This window comes from Stigmatopora argus, chromosome 6 (assembly GCF_051989625.1).
Source record: "Stigmatopora argus isolate UIUO_Sarg chromosome 6, RoL_Sarg_1.0, whole genome shotgun sequence".
Classification (NCBI taxonomy): Eukaryota; Metazoa; Chordata; class Actinopteri; order Syngnathiformes; family Syngnathidae; genus Stigmatopora; species Stigmatopora argus.
In genome coordinates this window covers 19392501-19414641 of record NC_135392.1, presented here as the reverse complement: position 1 = coordinate 19414641, position 22141 = coordinate 19392501, and the positions used below count along the sequence as shown (strand labels likewise).

The 22141-nt window shown below is 39.0% G+C and overlaps 1 protein-coding gene across 5 annotated transcripts in view; it reads right to left on the bottom strand.

Annotated features, from left to right (window-relative positions):
• slc2a10 (solute carrier family 2 member 10) overlaps positions 1-22141 on the bottom strand; it is a 60319-nt gene that overhangs the window by 8592 nt on the left and 29586 nt on the right. For 3 of the 5 annotated variants that reach the window (XR_013300554.1, XM_077602391.1, XM_077602395.1), the window contains exons 3-6: positions 16464-17702; positions 10137-10259; positions 8145-8280; positions 7939-8080 (exon numbers count right to left, since the gene is read on the bottom strand). Coding sequence is in view for 4 of the 5 variants with exons in the window: in XM_077602391.1 (XP_077458517.1) it covers positions 7984-8080; positions 8145-8280; positions 10137-10259; positions 16464-17702 (1595 nt within the window). In the remaining variant the exon portion in view is untranslated. Of the gene's footprint in view, positions 1-6014; positions 8081-8144; positions 8281-10136; positions 10260-16463; positions 17703-22141 lie in introns of those variants that run through there. The other 2 variants (XM_077602394.1, XM_077602392.1) reach the window with 2 other exon arrangements.

Genomic DNA, 22141 nt, shown 5'->3' with positions numbered 1-22141 from the left:
GGACCCAGCTGTCCTGGAGAGCGACCTTGGAGTAAGCGTTTGTCTTCGTTGAAAGCACATATTAATTCTAACTCTAACATAAAAGCGATCAACACATATATATATATATATATATATATATATATATATATATATATATATATATATATATATATTGTTTAATATAGTTACACATTTAGGATGAGCATTACTATTCCTAATAAGCAAATATATTGATTAATATAGTAAGCATGTATATTATAAGGCTTTATATTCATTGCAAACACATTTATAATAATGATTACTCCAACATTCCCCCCTATATTATAAATTTGCACATGATCCCCCTAATAAAACTTAAAACACATTTATAATAATGATTACTCCAACATTCCCCCCTATATTATAAATTTGCTTAATAAAACTTCCTTTCGGCTTTATTCCATTAATTTCATAGTTATGAAAACAATTGACTGGGGGAAAGTGCACTCAGTCCAAACAGTATGGCACTATTTAAATTATAGCTTCATTACCTATTAATTCCAAATGAACATATAGTAACATCCCAGAATGACCCCAACATTCCCCCCTTTTTATTATATGTTCGTTATTCATTTTATGGCAACTCCAAGAAGAGAGGGATATCTCCGTTGGCTGTTTTAATTTTACCCGCTTAGGCCCTACTCGTTCGGCAGGTCTGAAAAGCAGAAAACAAAATCATTTTCGCCATCATTTTTCATCCACGGAATTACCATGCTCCTGAAATTCACTGCTTCCCTCAGCACGTCTCATCAACAGAGGATATAATTCATGCAATTTAGAGTTTGTAGGGGCAATCGCAGTGGTTATAAGTCGGCTTATCAAAGATCTTAAGCAGGGAATAATACAACACCCACATAATGTCAAAATCGTAGCAAAAAGGGCTACGGAAAATGTAACAGATTGGGCCAAATCCAAAGGACTTATGCCACCAGCTCCAGGCGGATTCTCTGACTCCAGAATGCTTCTTCATATTGCGGTTGAGGGTCTGCAGGCCATTAATGGCCTGGGTGAGGGACCCACCGGGTGACGTGTTGTTCGGTATGAAGGTGCAACATTGATCTCCAAACATTGCACACACGCCCCCTTGCTTCGCAAGCAGCATATCAACTGCTATGCGATCCTGGAACGCCATACGACTGGTGGCTGCCAATTGTTCCTTTATCGCCACAAATCCCTGTTCGGTATAATTTCCAAGTTTTTGGACATTGTAATGCAGGTAATTTATCCGATCAACATTTTTGTTTGGAGTAATTAAAAGAAAAATAGACTCCCAACCTGCTGCGATCTGATTAGCCAACTTATACTCATCTGGTACGCCCCGGGGATGCCAATCGCATCAATGTATGTTGGATCTCCCTCTCTCCATACCGATCGACACCGTCGGGAGGGACCCATCATCATACTGGATTTCAGCCAATTGTATCTCCTTCACTGTAGATGGAAAAACAGACACTGGTAAAAGCAGTGACCCCAAGGCACAAAGTCCTGCTGCGTTTCAGCAGGAGTCGTATAATTTATTTCCACCCCACCACCATCATAGGTCAGAACGTGGTACCAGGGTGTAGTCGGTTTTAGGACGTGGGCACACCACGTCTCATTTATCGCCTCCAGCTTCAGACCATGCCCTGTAAGGTTTTAAGCAGGTAAAATGATTTAAAAGCGACATGTGTTGAAAAGTTAGGCTTGTCCTTTGCTGCTCTTGTAACTGGGTAGACATTATTCCATTTCTCACAATTGGGGCTTACATTTTCATTTGTCATTATCTCCATTACACAATCAGGAGTAATTTGTGCGGGTACTACTCGTAAGAGAGGGCAAGGCCCCATACATGTTATGCAGGTTTGATTTATAGTATTAGCTGCATTTTCCATCAACAGCAACCAATTATTGCCCGTTTGGGAAATCCCTGTTCCAGAAATGAATTCATCATCTCTGGTCATCTCAGATTTCAATTTTACTACGGCAGATCCGGGTGTTTCCTTCTCTGACGCCCTAAACACAGCCTCCATAGGCATGGTCATTACTGTTGAGGCACATATGTAAAATTTGTAATAAGGGTCTTCCCCACTTGACCATGGACTTAAGAAAAACGTCAGACAAGGAACTTTTCCACAAGTGAATTTGTCAGTCCGAATAACAATTTGTAATCCCCCCTCCGAATGGGTTAATTTTATCAGGGGCCTGATGGCTTTTGCGCACGCGTCCGACATCCAAGCTTGCCAATTTTGACCAGTTTCTGCAACAAGGTTTCCCCAATCTGTTTTAGGACTGTTATGTACCACACATTTTCTATAAAATCCATATGTATCCTTTGAAATGGATATGTAGTTTTTGTAGCTTGACATAAGGGGGAATCGCCCGTGTTTTGGCCATATATCTGCATATAGATTGAATATATAACCTCCCCCTTTTTTGAGGCATGAAATTTACCATGACTGAAAATGGCAGCCCTCCTAGATAAGTATTTTGTTTTTGTTTAGCCCCCCAGGTTCCCAAAATTTCCCATTGCAGAAATAAAAAAAAATTTCATTTGGCGAAATTCTTTTCTTTTTTGTTTCTGTCCTACTCTGCCACCGCCGTCCTCGAAAGGCTTATCAGCGATTTCAGAAATATTCCACCTTGATATTAGAATATTGATATATCTTGGTGGCTAGCCAATTGAAACACAAAAGACAGACACTCATCCACGCTCGCACTCATAATCAAGGAATTTAGAGTGCTCCCCCAATCATCCATAATTTTGGTTTGTTGGAGTAAAACTGGAGTACCCAGAGAAAACCTACGAATTCTTGAGAACACCAGGAATACTCCACACTCCGGAAGGTCTGGATCCACTCCGCATTAGTAGATCCTCGAACCGCAAGATTGATGCCTGAAGAAACTAGATAATTAATGTATTAGATTCACATGCCACATATCTAAAAATATAAATTTGTTCAATTGCCACCGCCCCTTACCCCACTCAGTCAGCATGTAGACTGCCATGCGAGTGGCTGTGATTAACTATCTATTCGCCAATAATGCAATAACGGAAAAGTTGTGACACATTGAAACACACACACACACACCCTTTCAATAATATCGAATTTTGCCCATTCTAGTCAACCCATCTACTTAAAGCATTTCTCCAAGGTTGATATTTTATAATTTGGAGATGTTATTTCTAAAACATAGACATTATTTCATCACTTGTTTCACACCATGAAAGGCCCCACCTGAATTTGTTGTAGATATTCCCCTTTATCTAAGCTTGTTATTGCCAATCGTTATCACCGTAACATTCAGGTGTATTAACCCCATAATTGCAATGCAGTAAGTTTTGGCTAAATTCTTAATTTGTATGCCCCTAAAGTAATAGACAGTAACGTCCCAATAGTCATCAATATGACCTATACCAAAGCATATTCCCCTTTAGGCCAAACAGGGAACGCCTTTTGTGCACTTAAAGACGCGCCATGTTTCTTCTAGGGAAACTATGCCTATCCTAAATCAATTATCTTATCTACCCCAGCCAGGTTCAATTTACCTAATAATTTGGACGAATGCCACGAAATTTCTCATGCCATTTCTGCATTGTTAATTTCATGTCTGATCTCTTTAACAACCAAATAACTCTTAATACTTAAGACATAATTTGTAAATCACCCCATACTATGTTTACTTAAGATAAGAGCTATTTCATATAGCTCTCTGTTACCACAAGATAAATCTACAATAATTAAATTAGAGAAATCAACCTTTTACTAGGCATTTCCTAATTACAATTTTCAACGCTTAATAAAGGACCCACAAATTGTCACCAATATGCCATAATATTGTTTTTAAAAAAAATCCTTTCATTTTTCTTTAACCAGCCAATCTCCTATATTAAAGTATTTTGAACAATCCAACCATTCAAAAACAGTAATAATATCGTTTTATCCTCCAAAACTAGCTCTCTTCAATCAAGAGCCCTTTGAACTTCACAAAACAAAAAATAAAATAATAATAATAGTATTATTCCCAATTCCAAAGCTTTTACCAAATCAATCTTTGCCAAACAGATTTTCTATCACCTCGAAAGCCATTTCTTATTAAATCCCAAAAATAAATGTGAAGATAATCGCGGAACCCTGCATACCTTGCAGACCATGTTTTGATCTTATTCTGAAATGTTTAAACGGAAGCGCGCCCTTAGCCGCTGAGTGTGACCTTCACGCTCGCTGCAAAGGCAGCATTCTTCTTTTGTTTACAAATTCCAAAACGCTCTTTTCTTTTAGTGCACAAAGCCTTGCCTCCTGTCTACAATCATAATTTTTTTAGAGAAGACTAAATTAATAAACTAAATTAATTACTCTCCCGATATCCAACTATATCACAATATTTTGACAAGACCCCATAATCACAATATGCTGCAAGCATAACTATATCATAGCAAAAACCCATTTCTGCCCTCAAGTTTGCTTAAGCACCCCCAAGGCCAATTATTGTAATATTCTCCACGGAAGGGGTCCCCCAAAAATTTTAGTCGCTTGTGCGGTCCGCGCGCATACTATACTGTATTATAATGTCTAACACCGTCAAATCAGCCGCACCAAAACAGAGCGCTTCCCCCGCAATCAACGCATTATTTTGCAAGTTTAGAGTATGACAAAAACGCAGTTTTGGCAAGCCCGCTAAACATTTAATTTGCCGTTTTGTATTTCTGTTAACCAAAATATTCCCGCTAGCAGACGGGAACGAAACCAGGATAAGCCACAATAAGTCATTTCATTCCAGTACATTGACAGTACATTTAGATACTATTAAAAAAGTATGTCTAGCACTTAGAAATAACCATTTTAATTGCTGTTTTACAACTTTCAGCATCACACAAAAAATTCCAATTGAATTCATTCACAAAGAATGTGATCTCTGGTTTAAAATTAGCTCCACATCCTCATGTTCAAAATCCTCATTAAAATCATTTTGAGCAGGCCTGTCTTGTTTTTAGAGACCTTTTTGTCCAGGCAATCACGCGATATATGCCCCAATTCTCCACAAACCCAGCACATAGCATTTTTGAAAACCCGATTTCTGTTTAACCTCATTTGTTTTTTGTTTTGTTTTGTTTTTTCCAACCCCTTGGTAACATTTCTATTCTGTCCCCGTCAGCCGAGGAGGCCGTGCTATCTTTTATTTTTTTTACACAACGAACCCGTTTTATCACCCTTCTTTCTGTGGAACAAGCCGACTCGCTTGTTATCAACATTTTGGCTCTCACTCCGCTCAATTTTCCTAACGTTCCCATCACAACGCTTTTTTGCCATCAAAAACCAATAATTTGTATCCTCATATCCATCATTATCCATTTTACACAGATTACTCTTGTGTTTAGCGCGCATTTTATCTCGTAAATCCAGTATTTTATGCATATTAAGCTGTCCAGTAAACCCATACTCGCTTATCCATAAGTTTAGGTGTTTAACTCTTGTAGCGCTTTGACTTTCAACAAACTTCCAATCTCTACACGGCAGACGCTGTTTTGGATCGTCGTCGCTAGCCGCTTTTTCATTCGAGCTGCCCATCTTTGGAGGGAGCTCGCGTGCACTCAGTTATCAGTTAGCAAATTTCTTTTCCGCGGACGGACATACGTAACACACGCAACACGTAACACACGCAACACAAATGTATACCCTAGCTTGATATACTGTCAGAGTTATATTTGTACCTTTCCGGACCGCGGCACAGGACACCCCGAACTGCCCCAAGTTTTATAGACTCATGCTCTGTCTCTTTACCTGGCAGCGACTTAGTCGTCAACCGTCGAGAATCCAAGGCGCCCCTTCGAGTCATCCAGCCCGGAAAAGGGTATTTAAGTGCCGTGCACGGTCTTTCCAGATATCGAACGGAAGCGACCTGGATTCTGCTTCGGTATCTTGACTACAGGCTCGAAGGACCAAATGTTAGGTTTATCCAATTTTAGGTTTATCCTTAGGTATTTCCAATTCAGCTTTCAATAAAAAAGGCATCTGTAGTCACATCACCATTTAATTCTTGCAAGAAGAGAATACATCCTCCCGCTCGTCCGGTCAAGATTATTCTAACGAGTGGCATTATGTCCTGCCCATTTAAGGCCTCAAATCAAAACAATTACAAGGTTATCGATTCCAATTGCGTAAGCAAGAAACGAAACAATTCCATAATCAAGCAAACCTAACGTCAACCTAGCGTCACAAATTAAAACAATATGCGAGTAATCGATCCAATTGCGTAAGCAAGAAACAAAACAATTCCATATCAAGCGTCACAAAGGAAAAACAATATGCGAGTTGATTGATAGCCATCCGCTGAACCAACAACAATTTAAGCGTCCTTCACAGATCTTCATTGCGAACTTGCATCTGGGGAAAGGGTTGAGGGGTATCTTCCAGTAATCAGTCCTCGGAGCAAGGACTCAGTGTATTGTTTATGTCCTAGCAAACTTGTATCTCTCGCTGGACCCAGCTGTCCTGGAGAGCGACCTTGGAGTAAGCGTTTGTCTTCGTTGAAAGCACATATTAATTCTAACTCTAACATAAAAGCGATCAACACACATATATATATATATATATATTGTTTAATATAGTTACACATTTAGGATGAGCATTACTATTCCTAATAAGCAAATATATTGATTAATATAGTAAGCATGTATATTATAAGGCTTTATATTCATTGCAAACACATTTATAATAATGATTACTCCAACAAACCACATTTCTTTTTTAATTTGGCTTCTTGAGTGGCTCTGCCACAGTCCGGTCGTTTCGCCATAAAAAAAGGGTTTGCAGCATGTCCACCGAACTGTTTGGTATATCCTAACCTGCAGAACACGTATGCATAAAGCGTTGTTAATTACATTAACTGGCTGCGTAACTGACGCAGGTTATGCAGCCAATCAATGTCGTTAACATTTACTCAAGAAGCGTAATTAAACACGCATGGATGGCATGAACCGCATCATATCATTGGTTCAAAATAGTGTTAATCATATCTTTATCCGGAGCTACCGTTTGTTGTCGCTTTTCAGTGGCAGGTTGCCACTCTCTGAGTTGCATTGCAAAAAGGCACAGAAAAAAATGTAATGTGTTTAGTTATTTTTACAATTCAGGTTGGATTTTATTTTGTGCAAAGCATATGTTTGCTGTGTGCAGAGAACACGAGAGTAGTGTGTAAATGCCCACGCACACAGCTTGGAGGGAATGTTTTGCAGGACAATGCTCCATCACACGCATTCAAGTGCTCCATACCGTGTCTAGCAGGAAAAGGCCTAAAAGAAGAAAAAGAAATGGCATGGCCTCCGTGTTCGCCTAATCTGAAGCCCATAGAAAACGTATGCTTCCTCATCAAATGTGAGTTTTACAAGGAGAGAAATTAGTACACCCCTCTTAATAGTGTCTGGGAGGCCGTGGTTGCTGCTGCATGCAATGTGACAGAATCCATAGATGGCAGGCTTTTGAGTGTTGTTGCAAAGAAAGGTGACTATATTGGTCATTGATCTCTTTTTGAATGTCATACATGTATATTTGTGGATGTTGAGCTGTTGTATTGGTTTCCTTGGTGAAAATAAATTATTAAAATGGAATTATATTTGTTTTACTGTTAAGTTGCCTAATTAGGCACAGTAATTAATAGTCACCGGGACACGCGGATATCCTCCTAAAATAGCTCAATCAAAAAAAGCCCCTCTCAACTCCCAAAAATATTCAGCAATTATATTTTTATATATATTTTGAGTTTTGGGGGTTCATTAAGGACATGTTGGTAGTTCAATAATAAAATGTATCCCCAAAAATACAACTTGCCTAACAACTCTGCACTCCCTTTACATAGCGGCTAAAGGTAAACAAATATTTAAATACTATTGCTATTAAGATGAACAAAAAAGTGAAAAGAATGAAATACAGACAAAATTACCCATTTGTTTATTATTGCAACAATTGGGGATGTTCCTTGTTTCTTTCAACAGTCACCCACTAATTGAGTGGCAACTCTTTGGTATTCGGGTGGATGATTCCTTGGTCTGAGAAAGTCACAGCACTCTGTTCTGTGGTGAAACCTAGACCAAAGCACATGAAAATATTGTGTTTCATATAAAATGTTTACAATCCTAAAGGAAACACCTGTTGTAACGTAGCTCTTGATCGATCTCATCCAGTGTCTTGCATTTGGTCTCTGGTAGCATGAAGTAGAAGAAAATTGCAGCGCCAATTGAGGTTATCCCATAGATTAGGAAAGTCCCAGACAGACCTATTGCATCTAGCGATTAAAAAACAAACAAACAAACAGACAAATCAGTGTTTAGTGACTTCATAAGGCCAAAGCACATTTCGCATGTCTAATTTTTAAAAAAACCTCTAGTACATAATCTACTTTGTATTACTATCGCTTCAAATAAGGGTAACAAGGTACAACCTTGACTGGCGCTCAGTAATCATAGAGCACGTAAAGTTCAAAATAATAGCCGTTCACAGACAATAAAGAGACAAAGGAGAATGCGTGATGGAAAATTTAATTGAAAAGCCCAGGTTTGAGAAGAATTTCACTTCATGAATGTGTCAATTATAATTTAAAAATAGTTCTTTTGTCATTCATATTTTGATTTTAATTCCTCATTTTAGATCAATTCAGCACATAAATAAGATAAGGGGTGATTTAGACAGATTAATTTATAACATTGTCTAAAAATCTATGTTATATTAGATCTTCTCTCTTCTTGGACCCTTTTATGCAGCTACAAACACAGCTACCAGGTTGCGTTTTTAGCATTGGACATTTTTATTTGGAGCCCCAAAGCCTTGGAAATGGCTTTGTAACCTTTTCCAGACTGACAGATGTCCATCACTTTTTTTTCCCGCATTTCTTGAATTTCTGTGGAATGTGGCATGGTGCTCTGATCTTGTAGCCTGCTTCACTTTGACACATTCTATTTAAGTGTTTTCTTGATTCAACACGTGGTGGTAATCAGGTGTGGCCTGTGAAATTGAATTCAGCCGTCCTACAACTGTGATTAGTCACAATTCGTTTGTGATTTAACAAATATATAGTGTATATATACATATATACATGTATACATATAGTAATACATTGAGATATGAGCTTAATTCATTCCGGGACCGAGATCGGATGCCAATGTACTCATATCTCAAATAAATTTTTCCCATAGAAAATAACAAAATTTCAAATTAATCTGTTCCCACCCTCTGAAAAAAAAAACTAAAATAGGCTATTACAATGGAAAATCATGTTTTTAATTGTTCTAATTCACCACCTATGCTCACAAAGTAGCAAATACCTGTCTAGTGGTTATGATCTGCACTAAAATGCGACACTATTGTGTACAGTATTGCATCGCGTCCCAGTCTGATCTACGTTATCCGCGATATTCTTGTTATATTTTTGCAACATATGCTATATTTTTTGTCCAACTCTACGTCTTTTTGAGTCTATCCGTTTTTGCTACCGAAACTCGTAGCTCGTTGTGTTTTTGCTGCTTTTCTGTCTTAATTATTTGGTGATTCTTAATGATCCCATTGACTTTGATTTGCTTTGTACTTTGTGCTTTTTGCTTTGGCTTTGTTGTTCTGCAGCCTTTGACTGTACTGTCTAACTTATAACTATCCCTTTTCAAGCTACTGTCACAATGAAATAATCCAATCCAATATTCGAGGGATTACTGTGCAATTTAGCCATTTTCATTTCTGAAGCAGATGTTTTCCTCAATTTCATAGACCAGTGTTATGTTTTTATATATACATTTCTTAATTGTGTCTTGCTGATTACCTTGTGTTAAATTGTGCTATGTAAATAATTTTGCCTTGCTAATATCAAATAAAATGTATTCATTCTTCTGATCTCTCAATTCACTCACAAATTCTATTGTTATTTAATAGCTCCAAAGGTATATTATTCTGTTATCAAAAAGAAGAGCATTTAACTGTCTTGATTTTTTTTTCTGTTACTTGTTGTTGATAGGATAACCATTATTTACTTTATTATATTTATATATTTTTTCGCTTTAGAATTCAAAATTTCCCAAATATAGATCCCACAACATGTCGTGTGTGCTGTAGCAGTTATTCAGCATCACTGTTTGATTCTGCATGAGAGCTTACTTAAAATGTCCAGGAAAGTGAAGCCAACCAAAAGGTGGGCAATCCAGTTGAAGCAGGTGGTAAGGGCAAATGCTCTCCCTTTCAAAGCAGCAGGAAATATTTCACTGAGAAGGAGCCAGGTCACTGCAACAATGAGAAACAATGAGATTCTGTACTTACAAGATGCAGGGAAGTCCTGACCAGAAGCATTTAGCAAATAAATTTAGGCTATTTCACGTTTTGAGCCTTTTAGCTCAGGAAAATTTACAAAAATCTGGAATTCAACATTTCGCAAATAGAGTGCAGTCAGTTCATGTGGGATTTCCTCATTGTTATAAATGTTCAAGTTATTTTAACATTTAACTTTTTTTTTAGCACTTTGCAATGAAATCTCCATCCATCCTTTATGAAATTCTAAATTCCCTTTGCCAGACCTTACTGCTGCATATAATTGCGTCTTACTGCATTGGCTTTTTTCTACTAAGCATTGCCTGATTTATTGTATACATTTTACAATTTACTTTAAAGGCCATCGTGGGGGGAGAACGAGAATGTTTGTCACACTTGCAATATCTCGACCATCGGTGGAAGATGTTTCCCAATATCTATTTAAATTTTCACCGTGCTTTAACCCTAGAATGGTAACCCTCTATTTCAGGGGTTACCTTTCACGCTTCTGAAATAGAGGGTTACCATGGTTACCGGGGGGAAAAATGGGTACCCTTCATTGCACCGTCTTGCTTAGGACCCATTTTTTCCCCGGTAACCATGGTAACCCTCTATTTCAGAAACGTGAAAGGTAACCCCTGAAATAGAGGGTTACCATTCTAGGGTTAAATCTACATTTTAGATACAGAAGTGACATCACTTTGAGGTAAGAGGCAATTACTTTTTAAAGTTCCTTTGTAGGTCTTCACTGTTCTTTCTATCAAGTTTTTTTTTAAATTAATTTTCTAATTATTCAATTAGGGTACTCGGACGATTCGCCGAAAGACGTTTCACCGATGGACGTTTGGGCAATGGACGTTTCGCCGACCGGACGTTTCGCCGACCGGACAGTTCGCCGAACGGACAGTTCACCGCCGCGGGATTTGTGCGCTCGCCCCGCCCCCGGATCGTGTGTGTACATGTTTTTCAACCTTGGCCCGCGGGCCATATATGGCCCGTTAGGATTTATAATCTGGCCCGCTGCCGGCTTTGTCCAAATTATAGTAAAAATCAATGACCTCATTCATTTCCCTTACCGCTCATCACTCTCAATTTATTAGTCTACCGTCAATGGCAGCCCGGGAATAAGCACTCTTGGGCAGGCAGATGTAGCAGAACCGAGCCGTAGGATGAGTTTTCCCCATGAAAAGACAGCAATGGGGTAAAATCCAGCCTAAAACAGCATTTACTGATTAAATACAAATACTGGAGCTCTTAGGACACTAGAACCGAGCCCAGGGGAGTGATTTCCCCGGTAAAATGCAGCGATGAAGGGAAATACGTCCATATACGTCCATTCGCCAAACGGCCCAAAATGCACTAAAATTCGGTCAAATCCAGCCTAAAACAGCATTTAATGATTAAATACAAATACTGGAGCTCTTTGGACACTAGAACCGAGCCCAAGGGAGTGATTTCCCCGGTAAAATGCAGCGATGAAGGGAAATAATTCTAAAACAACAAATTACCGTACTGTTCTGCTGTAGACTCAGAGAAACACTCAGAAACACAGTGTCTTCTCCTTCAGAATTGTATTCTGGCTCAGATTTTTCAAACATGCATTATTGTGTTGACGAAGGAAACATGCTTAACTCACGCATTAGCATCAACATGAACAGGTATCAGGAGTGTGCTTGACAGACAGCTCAGACACACCTACAGAATCCTTCCACTGACAGGATAAGGCGATTAATAAGCCTTATTTTATGTAATTTTTTTCTCATCCCATCTCATTTTCTAAATCGCTTTACCCTCATTAGGGTCGCGGGGGGTGCTGGAGCCAATCCCAGCTGTCTCCGGGCCAGAGGCGGAGGACACCCTGAATTAGTGGCCAGCCAATCGCGGGGCACGAGGAGACAGACAACCAATCACACACACACCCATACCTAGGGGCAATTTAGAGTGTCCAATTAGTCTACCATCCATGTTTTTGGAATGTGGGAGGAAATCGGAGTACCCAGAGGAAACCCACGCAAACTCCACACAGGTGGACCGACCTGGACTTGAACCTAGGACCCCAGAGCTGTGAGGTCGACGCGCTAACCACTTGCGCCACCAGCCCATCCTACTTTTTTTATCCATTCAAATTTTTCAGGTTAACAAAACTTTATTTTCACCCAGTCCAACAATTTATTAATTTTAATTTGACTTTACAGGACCTTTAAACTCTGTTGTAATAAATGAAATTTTAGTTATGAAAAAAGAAATATAATTGCAACAACCATCTCAATACTTCTGCACATTCTTGTATAACATACAGTTCACATCTGCACTTGGACTCAGAATTATTTAGACTATTGAGTTTGTGGTCATTTTTCAATAAATGATTTGAATTAAGTAAAAGACAAACTAGTTAGACAAGCTCGCATTTACAAAAAAGGTTCTTTGAATAAGTTCTGTATAATATGCTAATTCTTCTGGTGTGTCAGATCAAAGTGATGTGGCTGCTGGAACACAAAATTGAGTGTAATGTACTTGGTTAGTGAGGTGTTAGATTAATTATTTTAGAGCATTCAAGTACACATCAGGGAAAAAGGAGACAGACAACCATGCACACTCACACCCATACCTAGGGGCAATTTAGAGTGTCCAATCGGCCTACCATACATGATTTTGGAATGTGGGTGGAAACCGGAGTACCCGGAGGAAACCCTAACAGGCCCGCAGAGAACATGCAAACTCCACACGGGTGGACGTGACCTGGACCCCAGAGCTATGTGGCCGACGCGCTAACCACTCGCGCCACCAGGCCGCGAAAGCTAATGTATAAGTGTTAAATGATTAGATGAAGCCACCGACTGTAATTTAATTATAACATGTTTGAACGCTACTTCAGGTGTAAAGCGTCAGTGAAATTGTAGTCACGACCTCCAAAAACACGTCAGGGGGAAACGCATTATCAATCCCGGTTTGCGCCTAAAAATAAATTGGGGGTTCGAATGAATCCACCTATGAGTGTTCAAGCCAGTTTGTGCTTGAGAAATAAGTCATGCAGTCGCTATGAGAACTAACTAAATATTTGTGTGTATTAATGTACCGTATTTTCACACCTATATAACGCACCGTTTGATAGTCTCATTTGCGGGTATATTTTGTTTTTTTGTCAATACATTGGGCGCTTCTTCAGAAAAGGCACTAGCATGACACTAGGCTAGCGTATGTTATGCTAGCTGCTAGCGTAAGTTAGGCTAGCCGCTGGCGTGTTTTTTTTAAAGACAACACGAGCAAAACTAAGTTTGATAATGCTTTATTGAGGTAAAAGGTACAGTCAAAAAGATGCGTACCCATATTTTATTCGATAAAAAATCCATTTTTTAACGAATGTCTTTTCTGTTGCAGCACGTGAAAGGTGAACCTATGAATGATCGTTTTCAGCTATAGTTGCCCCAAAAATGTCTTGGACAAATCAGCAGACAAAATCATACCAGAGTGTACAGATTCAGTTTCGAAAACGTTTCCATTGTCGCCACTTTCCACCAAAATCAACGATTGTTAGTTGGGTTACGAAGTTCAGAGAGCATGGGACTGTAGTAAACTTATGTTCTAAAGCCACAGGGGGAACTTATTCAGGCAGGAAAAAGAGTGCAAGGACAGAAGAAAACATTGCTGCGTTTAATACTGTCAACCAGAGTTGTGTATTCCGGGAACTTGATTCCAGCTTTGGCGAAAGCTCGAACAACAGTGCTGGCCGTCACTCCCAAGCCTTTGATTCTCCTCGCTGTTATATCGGCATTGACAATTTATTCAAATCGTTACGTAACACGCGACGCTGCGTGCCCAATCTACTATGTTGGCCATCCGTTAGCAAAGCTGCTAAATTGTGTTCGATCCATGGCTTCAGTCCATTTTCCAAGCGTTCACACCCGCATTGTGTTGTCATTCACGTCAGGCATTTCCTATGTATAGCTCTAATATGCTGTTTCTTTGAGTATTGAGAGTGTTTTTGAGGGTTAAAAGCGCTGCGAGCACACAGAAGTGAAAAATGCCTTGTCAATCCCCTGGGATGTTTTGAATGGATTTACCGTAATGCTTGGAATGAGCGGGGAGGCTATTTTAGGGTGAACGAAAAATTACTTTTTCAGACGGCCAGAGAAGTTTGTAATTTTAGTGCCTTGGTAATTAAAAATCATCATTTAGAAACTGTATTTTCTCTTTCTTTGGGTTGTCTCTGTTTCATACAAAATTGATTTGATGGTCTGAAATTTGTGATAAATATGAAGAAAAAAAAGAAATCAGGAAGGGGCGAATACCTTTTACGGCATTGTACATGCAAGAGATGATGTATCAGTGGGATCAGATGCTGTAAATTGGCTACATAGTATGAAGTTGCATTTGCCCTGGACTTAAAACCAATTATGGGGAGTTCTTACATAGTGGTAAGGATGGGCCAGAAAGCAGCAGCATTCTAGGGTGACTTTACCCTAATCCCTTTTTAGATCCATAAAAAATCCTGGTAGCTCTGACAAAGAAAACGTTTCTTTCTATTCAGATACAGAAAGTAAGTTTGGTTATTTAGCGGAAGGCTAATGATGGGAATGAGGATCGTACTGACAATATATATAAATATATATAAATATATAAATATATATAAATATAAATAAATATAAATATAAATATAAATATAATATATATATATATATATATATATATATATATATATATATATATATATATATATATATATATATATATATATATATATATATATATTTATATTTAGGCGCCCAGTGGTGCGAGTGATTAGTGCGTAGGCCTCACAGCTCTGGGGTCCTGGGTACTCTGGTTTAGACATGGGACTTCGCTAAAAATAGCTTCAATCCTATTTTGCTTTTAGGAGTAATATTGTAGTAGTACTGCCAAGTGACGTTAGGAACACACGGCTTACTCGCGCAGTACAGCCTCTTCCGTTTACTTTCATTTTGAGGGGGCCAGCATTTTAGTTGTTGCTTTTTCTTCAAGAAATTCAATTGTATTAATTGGAAAATGGTTCATACTTGTTGTATAGGAAATTGGAACAACACGAACATTGCCGATATAATCCTTTTTTTTTTTCTGAACGACTGAAGGATCTCATTAATTTGACACATACAGGGAAGTAGCCTTGTCAGTAGTCTATTGTGTTGTTTTAATCTAAATATTTTTTCTCAAGATTGCTTTGACCAAGTGATGAATGGCGTGTAGCTAATGAGTTGGGTTGTTTTTTGCGCTAAACTGCAGTAAAATACAGCAGTGTATGGTTGGCATGCAGGCTAGCAGCCCCTAGTTAACAACAGCATGGAAACCAGAACAAAGGCTTTAGCCGGCCTTGTTGTCTAGATTGTCTATTCAGTTGTTTTAATTTGAATATTTTCCTCAAAACTAGGCCTGTTGCAATAACAAATGTTAATGAGCGACATATTGTCTCATAAATTATTGCCAGCCAATCGCAGGGCACAAGGAGACGGACAACTATTCACTCTTACACTCAATACTGCTTTTACCAAGTGACAAATGACATGTGCCCAATGAGTTGGATTGTTTTTCTTTTAACTAAAGTGCAGTAAAATATTCCATTATATGGTTAGAATGTGGGCTTTCAGTCAGTCAGTCAGTCTCTCAGCCAAGATTGTCAAAATGCACTACTAAAATCCCGGTTTTAATTTCTGATGATGAAATATTAGATTTTCAATCGGCAGGTTTGTTACTAGACTCAAGGGATCCTAAATATAAGATATTTACAACTTAGTAGATCTTATATGTGAACGGAGCCATGTTAAGGTGCTTGAGCCTCCAATTAGAACATGTAGGGTACACATGTTTTCAGTGCCCACTTGGAATTTTGCAATCCATGATAAAATAATAAGAACTACATACTACTTTTCCATTGAGGCACACTCCCACTGCTGGCCCGGCCCCCTCATTCTTGTGACGTCATCGAAAGCTTACGGCAATGTTACATTATCTTTTCGGTACAATTTTAGTACTTATGGATTTGTGTGAGTCTTGATTATTTTTATTGTTGTTGACAAGATTCTATTATATTATTGGTGTGTAAATATCCATGATATGGGGCTTTGAGGCACTACAGCATATTGAAGCAATGCATACAAATGAAACCATTGCACAGTCTATTCTTAATATAATTAAGGTGAATATACAAACATGGGCCAAATCCAATGGAATATGCAGTGACAGCTCCCATCATGCATAGGAGAATGATCCAGTTGAAAACCTTTTCTTGAATGCTGTGAGAAGATTCCATAACAGGATCCAGAGGTCCATCTGTTTTGTGTCCAAAAACTAGTGCATCAGCACCCTGCAGTTTGTTGTTTTCATCAAAAGATGTGTAATTTCCAAGTTTTAAATGAAGTTGCGTTGTTTTGTTCCCAGTTGACCCATTTGGACTACAAGGTTCTATGGCATCCTCCAGTAAATGTCCACTGAGAATTCCAATGCATACTAAACAAAAAGCCAAGACACTGCAGCCACCGATAAGCAAAGGCCTCCTTCCAACTTTATCAGAATACACCATTGAGCTGAGCGTGGCAATGACTTTGACTGTTCCAATACCAACAGATGCAAGCAGTGCAGAGTTGTCTGTCTGAAACCCTGCAGAGTGAAATATTGTAGAGGCATAAAAGAGAACATTTGGCTGGCCTGTGAACTGTTGGAATAGCACCAGTCCCAGCCCAATGATGGTGCGGGTCCTCATATTGTCTTCATGACGGAAAAGGTATGTAATATCATATTGTACCTTCTTGCCTTCCCTGCTGCTTTTAGGCCAAGCTTCATTTTGGTTTTCCATCGTAGCACTAAGGGTTGTTTCAGAATAAATACATCGTTCCCTGGTGTTTGATGGAAGAAACCATATAAAAACAAGTTGACTCAAGGTTGGTACTATAGCTAAGCCAAACATCCACTTCCAACCCATTTGTAAATCAAACAAAATATAGTTTAAAGTGTAAGCGATAAGAATGCCTATAGTGATTCCAGCTTCGTACAGCGTTACCAAAAAACCCCTGCGCTCAGGAGTTACAAGCTCCGACATAAAGATACAGCAGGACATAGATGATTGGCACATGGCGAATCCCACCGTGAACCTGCCCAACAATAGTGATGTGTAGGAGCTGATAAGGAGGATGAGACTTCCAGTCAGCAATAGGATATTACTGAGCAGGATAGATTTTCTGCACCCATTACGGTCAATTAAGCCACCCCCCACTACAGAGGCGAACAAGGCTCCAATCAACATTGAGCTGACAAGTGCCTCTTGTTGTATGCAGTTGAGTCCAAACTCAACCTTGAGCTGCAGCAAACCACCAGAAATGATTCCCAGTTCGTAACCGAAAACCAGGCCTCCCAGGGAGGAAATGACACTGGCCAACAGGAGGGTAGAGCAACCTAAGAAGAAGGAGACATTTGAAAAAAGGTCAATATTTTTAATATATATATATGTATATATATATGTATATGTATATATATATATGTATATATGTATATATGTATATATGTGTATATGTGTGTGTATGTGTATGTGTGTATGTGTGTATGTGTGTATGTATGTATGTATGTATATATGTATATATGTATATATGTGTATATGTGTATATGTGTATATGTGTATGTGTATATGTGTATATGTGTATATGTGTATATGTGTGTATGTGTGTATGTGTGTATGTGTGTATGTGTGTATGTGTGTATGTGTGTATGTGTGTATGTGTGTATGTGTGTATGTGTGTATGTGTGTATGTGTGTATGTGTGTATGTGTGTATGTGTGTATGTGTGTATGTGTGTATGTGTGTATGTGTGTATGTGTGTATGTGTGTATGTATGTATGTATATATGTATGTATGTATATATGTATATATGTATATATATATATATATATATATATATATATATATATATATATATATATATATATATATGTATATATGTATAAATATGTATATATGTATATATATATGTATGTATGTATATATATATGTATACAGACGCTCCCCTACTTACGAACGAGTTAGGTTCCGAGCGATTGTTCATAAGTTGAATTTGTTCGTAAGTTGCTCAGTGCTATATTTTGTATTATAATTTAAGTTTAAGGCCTATATAAGTATATTGAAGGTTTATATAAGTGCATTTGTATGTTTAAGGCTTGTATAAGTAACATGCATTGGTTTGTACTGAAAAAAACATTTAATAACATGGAGAGAATACATACAGTACTGTATACATACATTAGAGAGAGAGAGAGAGAGAGAGAGATTTACTAGAAACTGTCCGAAAGAAGCTATCTAATGACGATTGCAGTTTTCTTTTTTTCATCATAAATGATGCGGTAGCACTGTGTGGCATCATTCAATTGATTTGCAAACTTTGTGCAACGTTCAATACTTGGGTCCTGCTGCTCGATCTTTATGTTTGTAAATGGTACTGACGGTCGAACGATTCAAGTTGTATTCGCATGCAACACTCACCACTTTCTGACGCACATCAAGCTTCGTTATTATTGCCACTCATTTCAAATGAAATGGCTTGCCTCTTCCTTGCACCTCCCTCAATAGAAACCTTTCGCTTTTCACCAACAATATTCAATAATGGATGCACGAGATATTTAATGATACAAATGAAAAAGGTTCTTTGCGCACTGGAGATCCGTTCACGCACTTCCGCATTGCAACGAACTGGGCAGAGGAAGGTAGATGCTGGGTGAGCTGAGCGCTCACAGCGCTAGGCGTCGGTATTAGCGGCGGAAAGAAGCACTACTCGGAAAAAGGCGCGCAATACAAAATCGAACTTACGAAAAATTTTCGACATAAACGCAATTTGCAGACATGTTCGTATGTACCGTTGTTCGTAACTCGAATGTTCGTAAGTAGGGGAGCGTCTGTATATATATATATATATATATATCAGTGGCAGTCGGTCCATTTTCTCGTAGCGCCTTCAACGTATCAATCCAACCCTCAAAAACTATTTTATGGCTATAAAACCTCTACTGCAGCTAGAGCTGCAACACATAAAAAATAATCAATAAATCAATGCACAAAAACGGGGTAAAATCCACTTCCTAGCAGCATTTCATGATTGAATACAAATACTGGAGCTTTTCAGACATTAAAACCAGGCCAGGGGGCGATTTTCCCAGGAAAAGACAGCGATGAACGTCAATGGCGTACGGGCAAACATTGCCCGAAAATGGCGTAAAATCCAGCCGAAAACAGCATTTATTGATTAAATACAAATACTGGAGCTTTTTAGACATCAGAACCGGGCCCGGAGTATCATTTCCCCGGTAAAAAGACAGCGATGAACGTCGATACGTCCATACGTGAAATGACAAAAAATGCACTAAAATTAGGTAAAATCCACTTCCTAGCAGCATTTATTGATTGAATTCAAATACTGGAGCTTTTGAGACATTACAACCAGGCCAGGGGGTGATTTCCTCGGGAAAAGACAGCGATGGACGTCAATGGCGAAACGGCAAAAATTAAACTGGGTTAAAATCCACATCCTAGCAGCATTTAGTGATTAAATACAAACACTGGAGCTTAAATACAAACACTGGAGCTTTTCAGATATCAGAACTGGGCCCAACAATTGAAATATTATTTAGGAATATAGCCATATTATACTCACCAAAAATTCTTTTTAACTGTACACAATATCCATCCTCCTTTCTTTCTTCCTTCTTTTCTATCGCCATCGAAGCTAATGATGAAAGTCGAGCCTGTCCTGTCATATTTCCGGCATAGTCCGTCTTGAAAATGGCTTTAAATCAACACAACAATATATTTGCTTGTGCAGCTAAGTTAGCGCACTGAAAGTGGCGCACACACCATTTTCCCGGCTGTAACAGGCTTGCTAGCTTCGGAGTTGACCGCCCATTCTTAATGATGTCCATTTTTTTCTGGAAAAGTCCGTCTGGAAAATAGCTTTGTGAGCAAATCTGCAACCAAATTTGTTTTTGCCTCTGTTGGCCATTGTGGGTGGAGTTTGCGATCTCTGGCTGCCTCACTATGGCTTTGGCAGCCTACTAGCCAATCATAGTTGGTGAAAGCAATGACATATCCCAACCAGCAAAATGCCAACGCGTATGAAAAAGCATTGTGGGGTTGCCAACTCGAAATCTGATTGGTTAAAAGCAACAGTCTAGTTTAATGCAGCAGAGCCCGCAGAACTGATTGTGAAGGCTTTGAGGCAGATCTGATCTGGCAACAAATAATGGCTGAAATGTGATTGGTTAAATGCTTCAATATGAAAACACACATCTGGAAGCAGTACAACCAGGGGGAAAAGCAATGAAAGGAAGCTAAGAGACCATTTGGAATAATAAGTATTGATGGACAAAATATAATATGATTCAGATATTTCTTAAGCCAGCAGAGAAGGCCTTGAAGGCCCTGACGGCCCGCCACTGATATACAGTAGTACCTCGAGATACGAGCTTAATCCGTTCCGGGACTGAGCTCGTATGACAAGATTCTCGTAACTCGAGCGGACGTTTCCCATTGAAATGCATGGGAAACAAATTAATTCGTTCCAACTCTGAAAAAAAACACCAAAAACAGGATATTGGATTGAAAAAAATGTTTTATTTCTTATAATTCGCCATATATTGACAAAGTAATAAATAACGAGTGGTTTAATAGAAATAAAGTGTTTAATCTAACTAAAATTGGGCGGATTTCGCCGAGGGGAGAGGGGCACAAAAGGGGCGGGGGGCTTCGGTTTTTTTTTTCCACACAACGCACTCGTAAACGGAACAAACACTCCACCCTCACGTTCGCTATCGATGGGCTGTTTGCTGTTGTACTATTCCCTTCAAAATATTCCGAAAATGATGCACACAAATGTCCTCACAATCGGGTAACGCACGGCCACTTGCCAACGAGCAGCAGTCTTTTATCAGCGATCGCGCCGCTGCTCATGGGAGCTTCGGGGGCGCTGGCTAGCGGCTCCTTTTAGCTTGTAGCATCTGTGTTCGCATCCCCTCGAACGGCGCCTATGATAGAGTTGCTACCGGGGATGCTGTTGCGAGCTATTGCCCCTGATGTTCTTATGAGCAGCCAACGAGAAGTAATATAATACTCCTCGTATTAGATAAAAATAACAGGAAATGCAGCAGCTGAGCTTACCCACATATTGATTGTGGGTAAAGTTGTATTCTGAGTGCCATTGCCTGTCGGCGTTGTGCACGAGTATACTTCATTACCCAGAAAGCCCTCTTTTCCCCGCGCATGCGCGTTGTGCGTTTCCTGGTCTGAATAACTCATCCGGTGCTCGTAAATATTGTTATACACGAAAGATATGCAAAAAAAAATGCCATGGCCACCTGGCTTGGTCGCATCACGAAATTTTGACCGCATCACGGGCGAATTATTCGATCGAAATTTCCCCCGTAAGACGAGCATTTTGTATGACGAGGTACCACTGTATATATATATATATACACACATATTATATATATATATATATATATATATATATATATATATATATATCAGTGGCGGGCCGTCAGGGCCTTCAAGGCCTTCTCTGCTGGCCTAAGAAATATCTGAATCATATATTATATTTTGTCCATCAATACTTATTAAATAATTCCAAATTGTCTGTTAGCTTCCTTTCATTGCTTTTCCCCCTGGTTGCACTGCTTCCAGATGTGTGCTTTCATATTGAAGCATTTAACCAATCATATTTCAGCCATTATTTGTTGCCAGGGTCAGAAATCTGCCTCAAAGCCTTCCCAATCAGTTCTGCGGGCTCTGCCGCTTTAAACAAGCGTCGATAAGACTGTTGCTTTAACCAATCAGATTTCGAGTTGGCAACACCACAA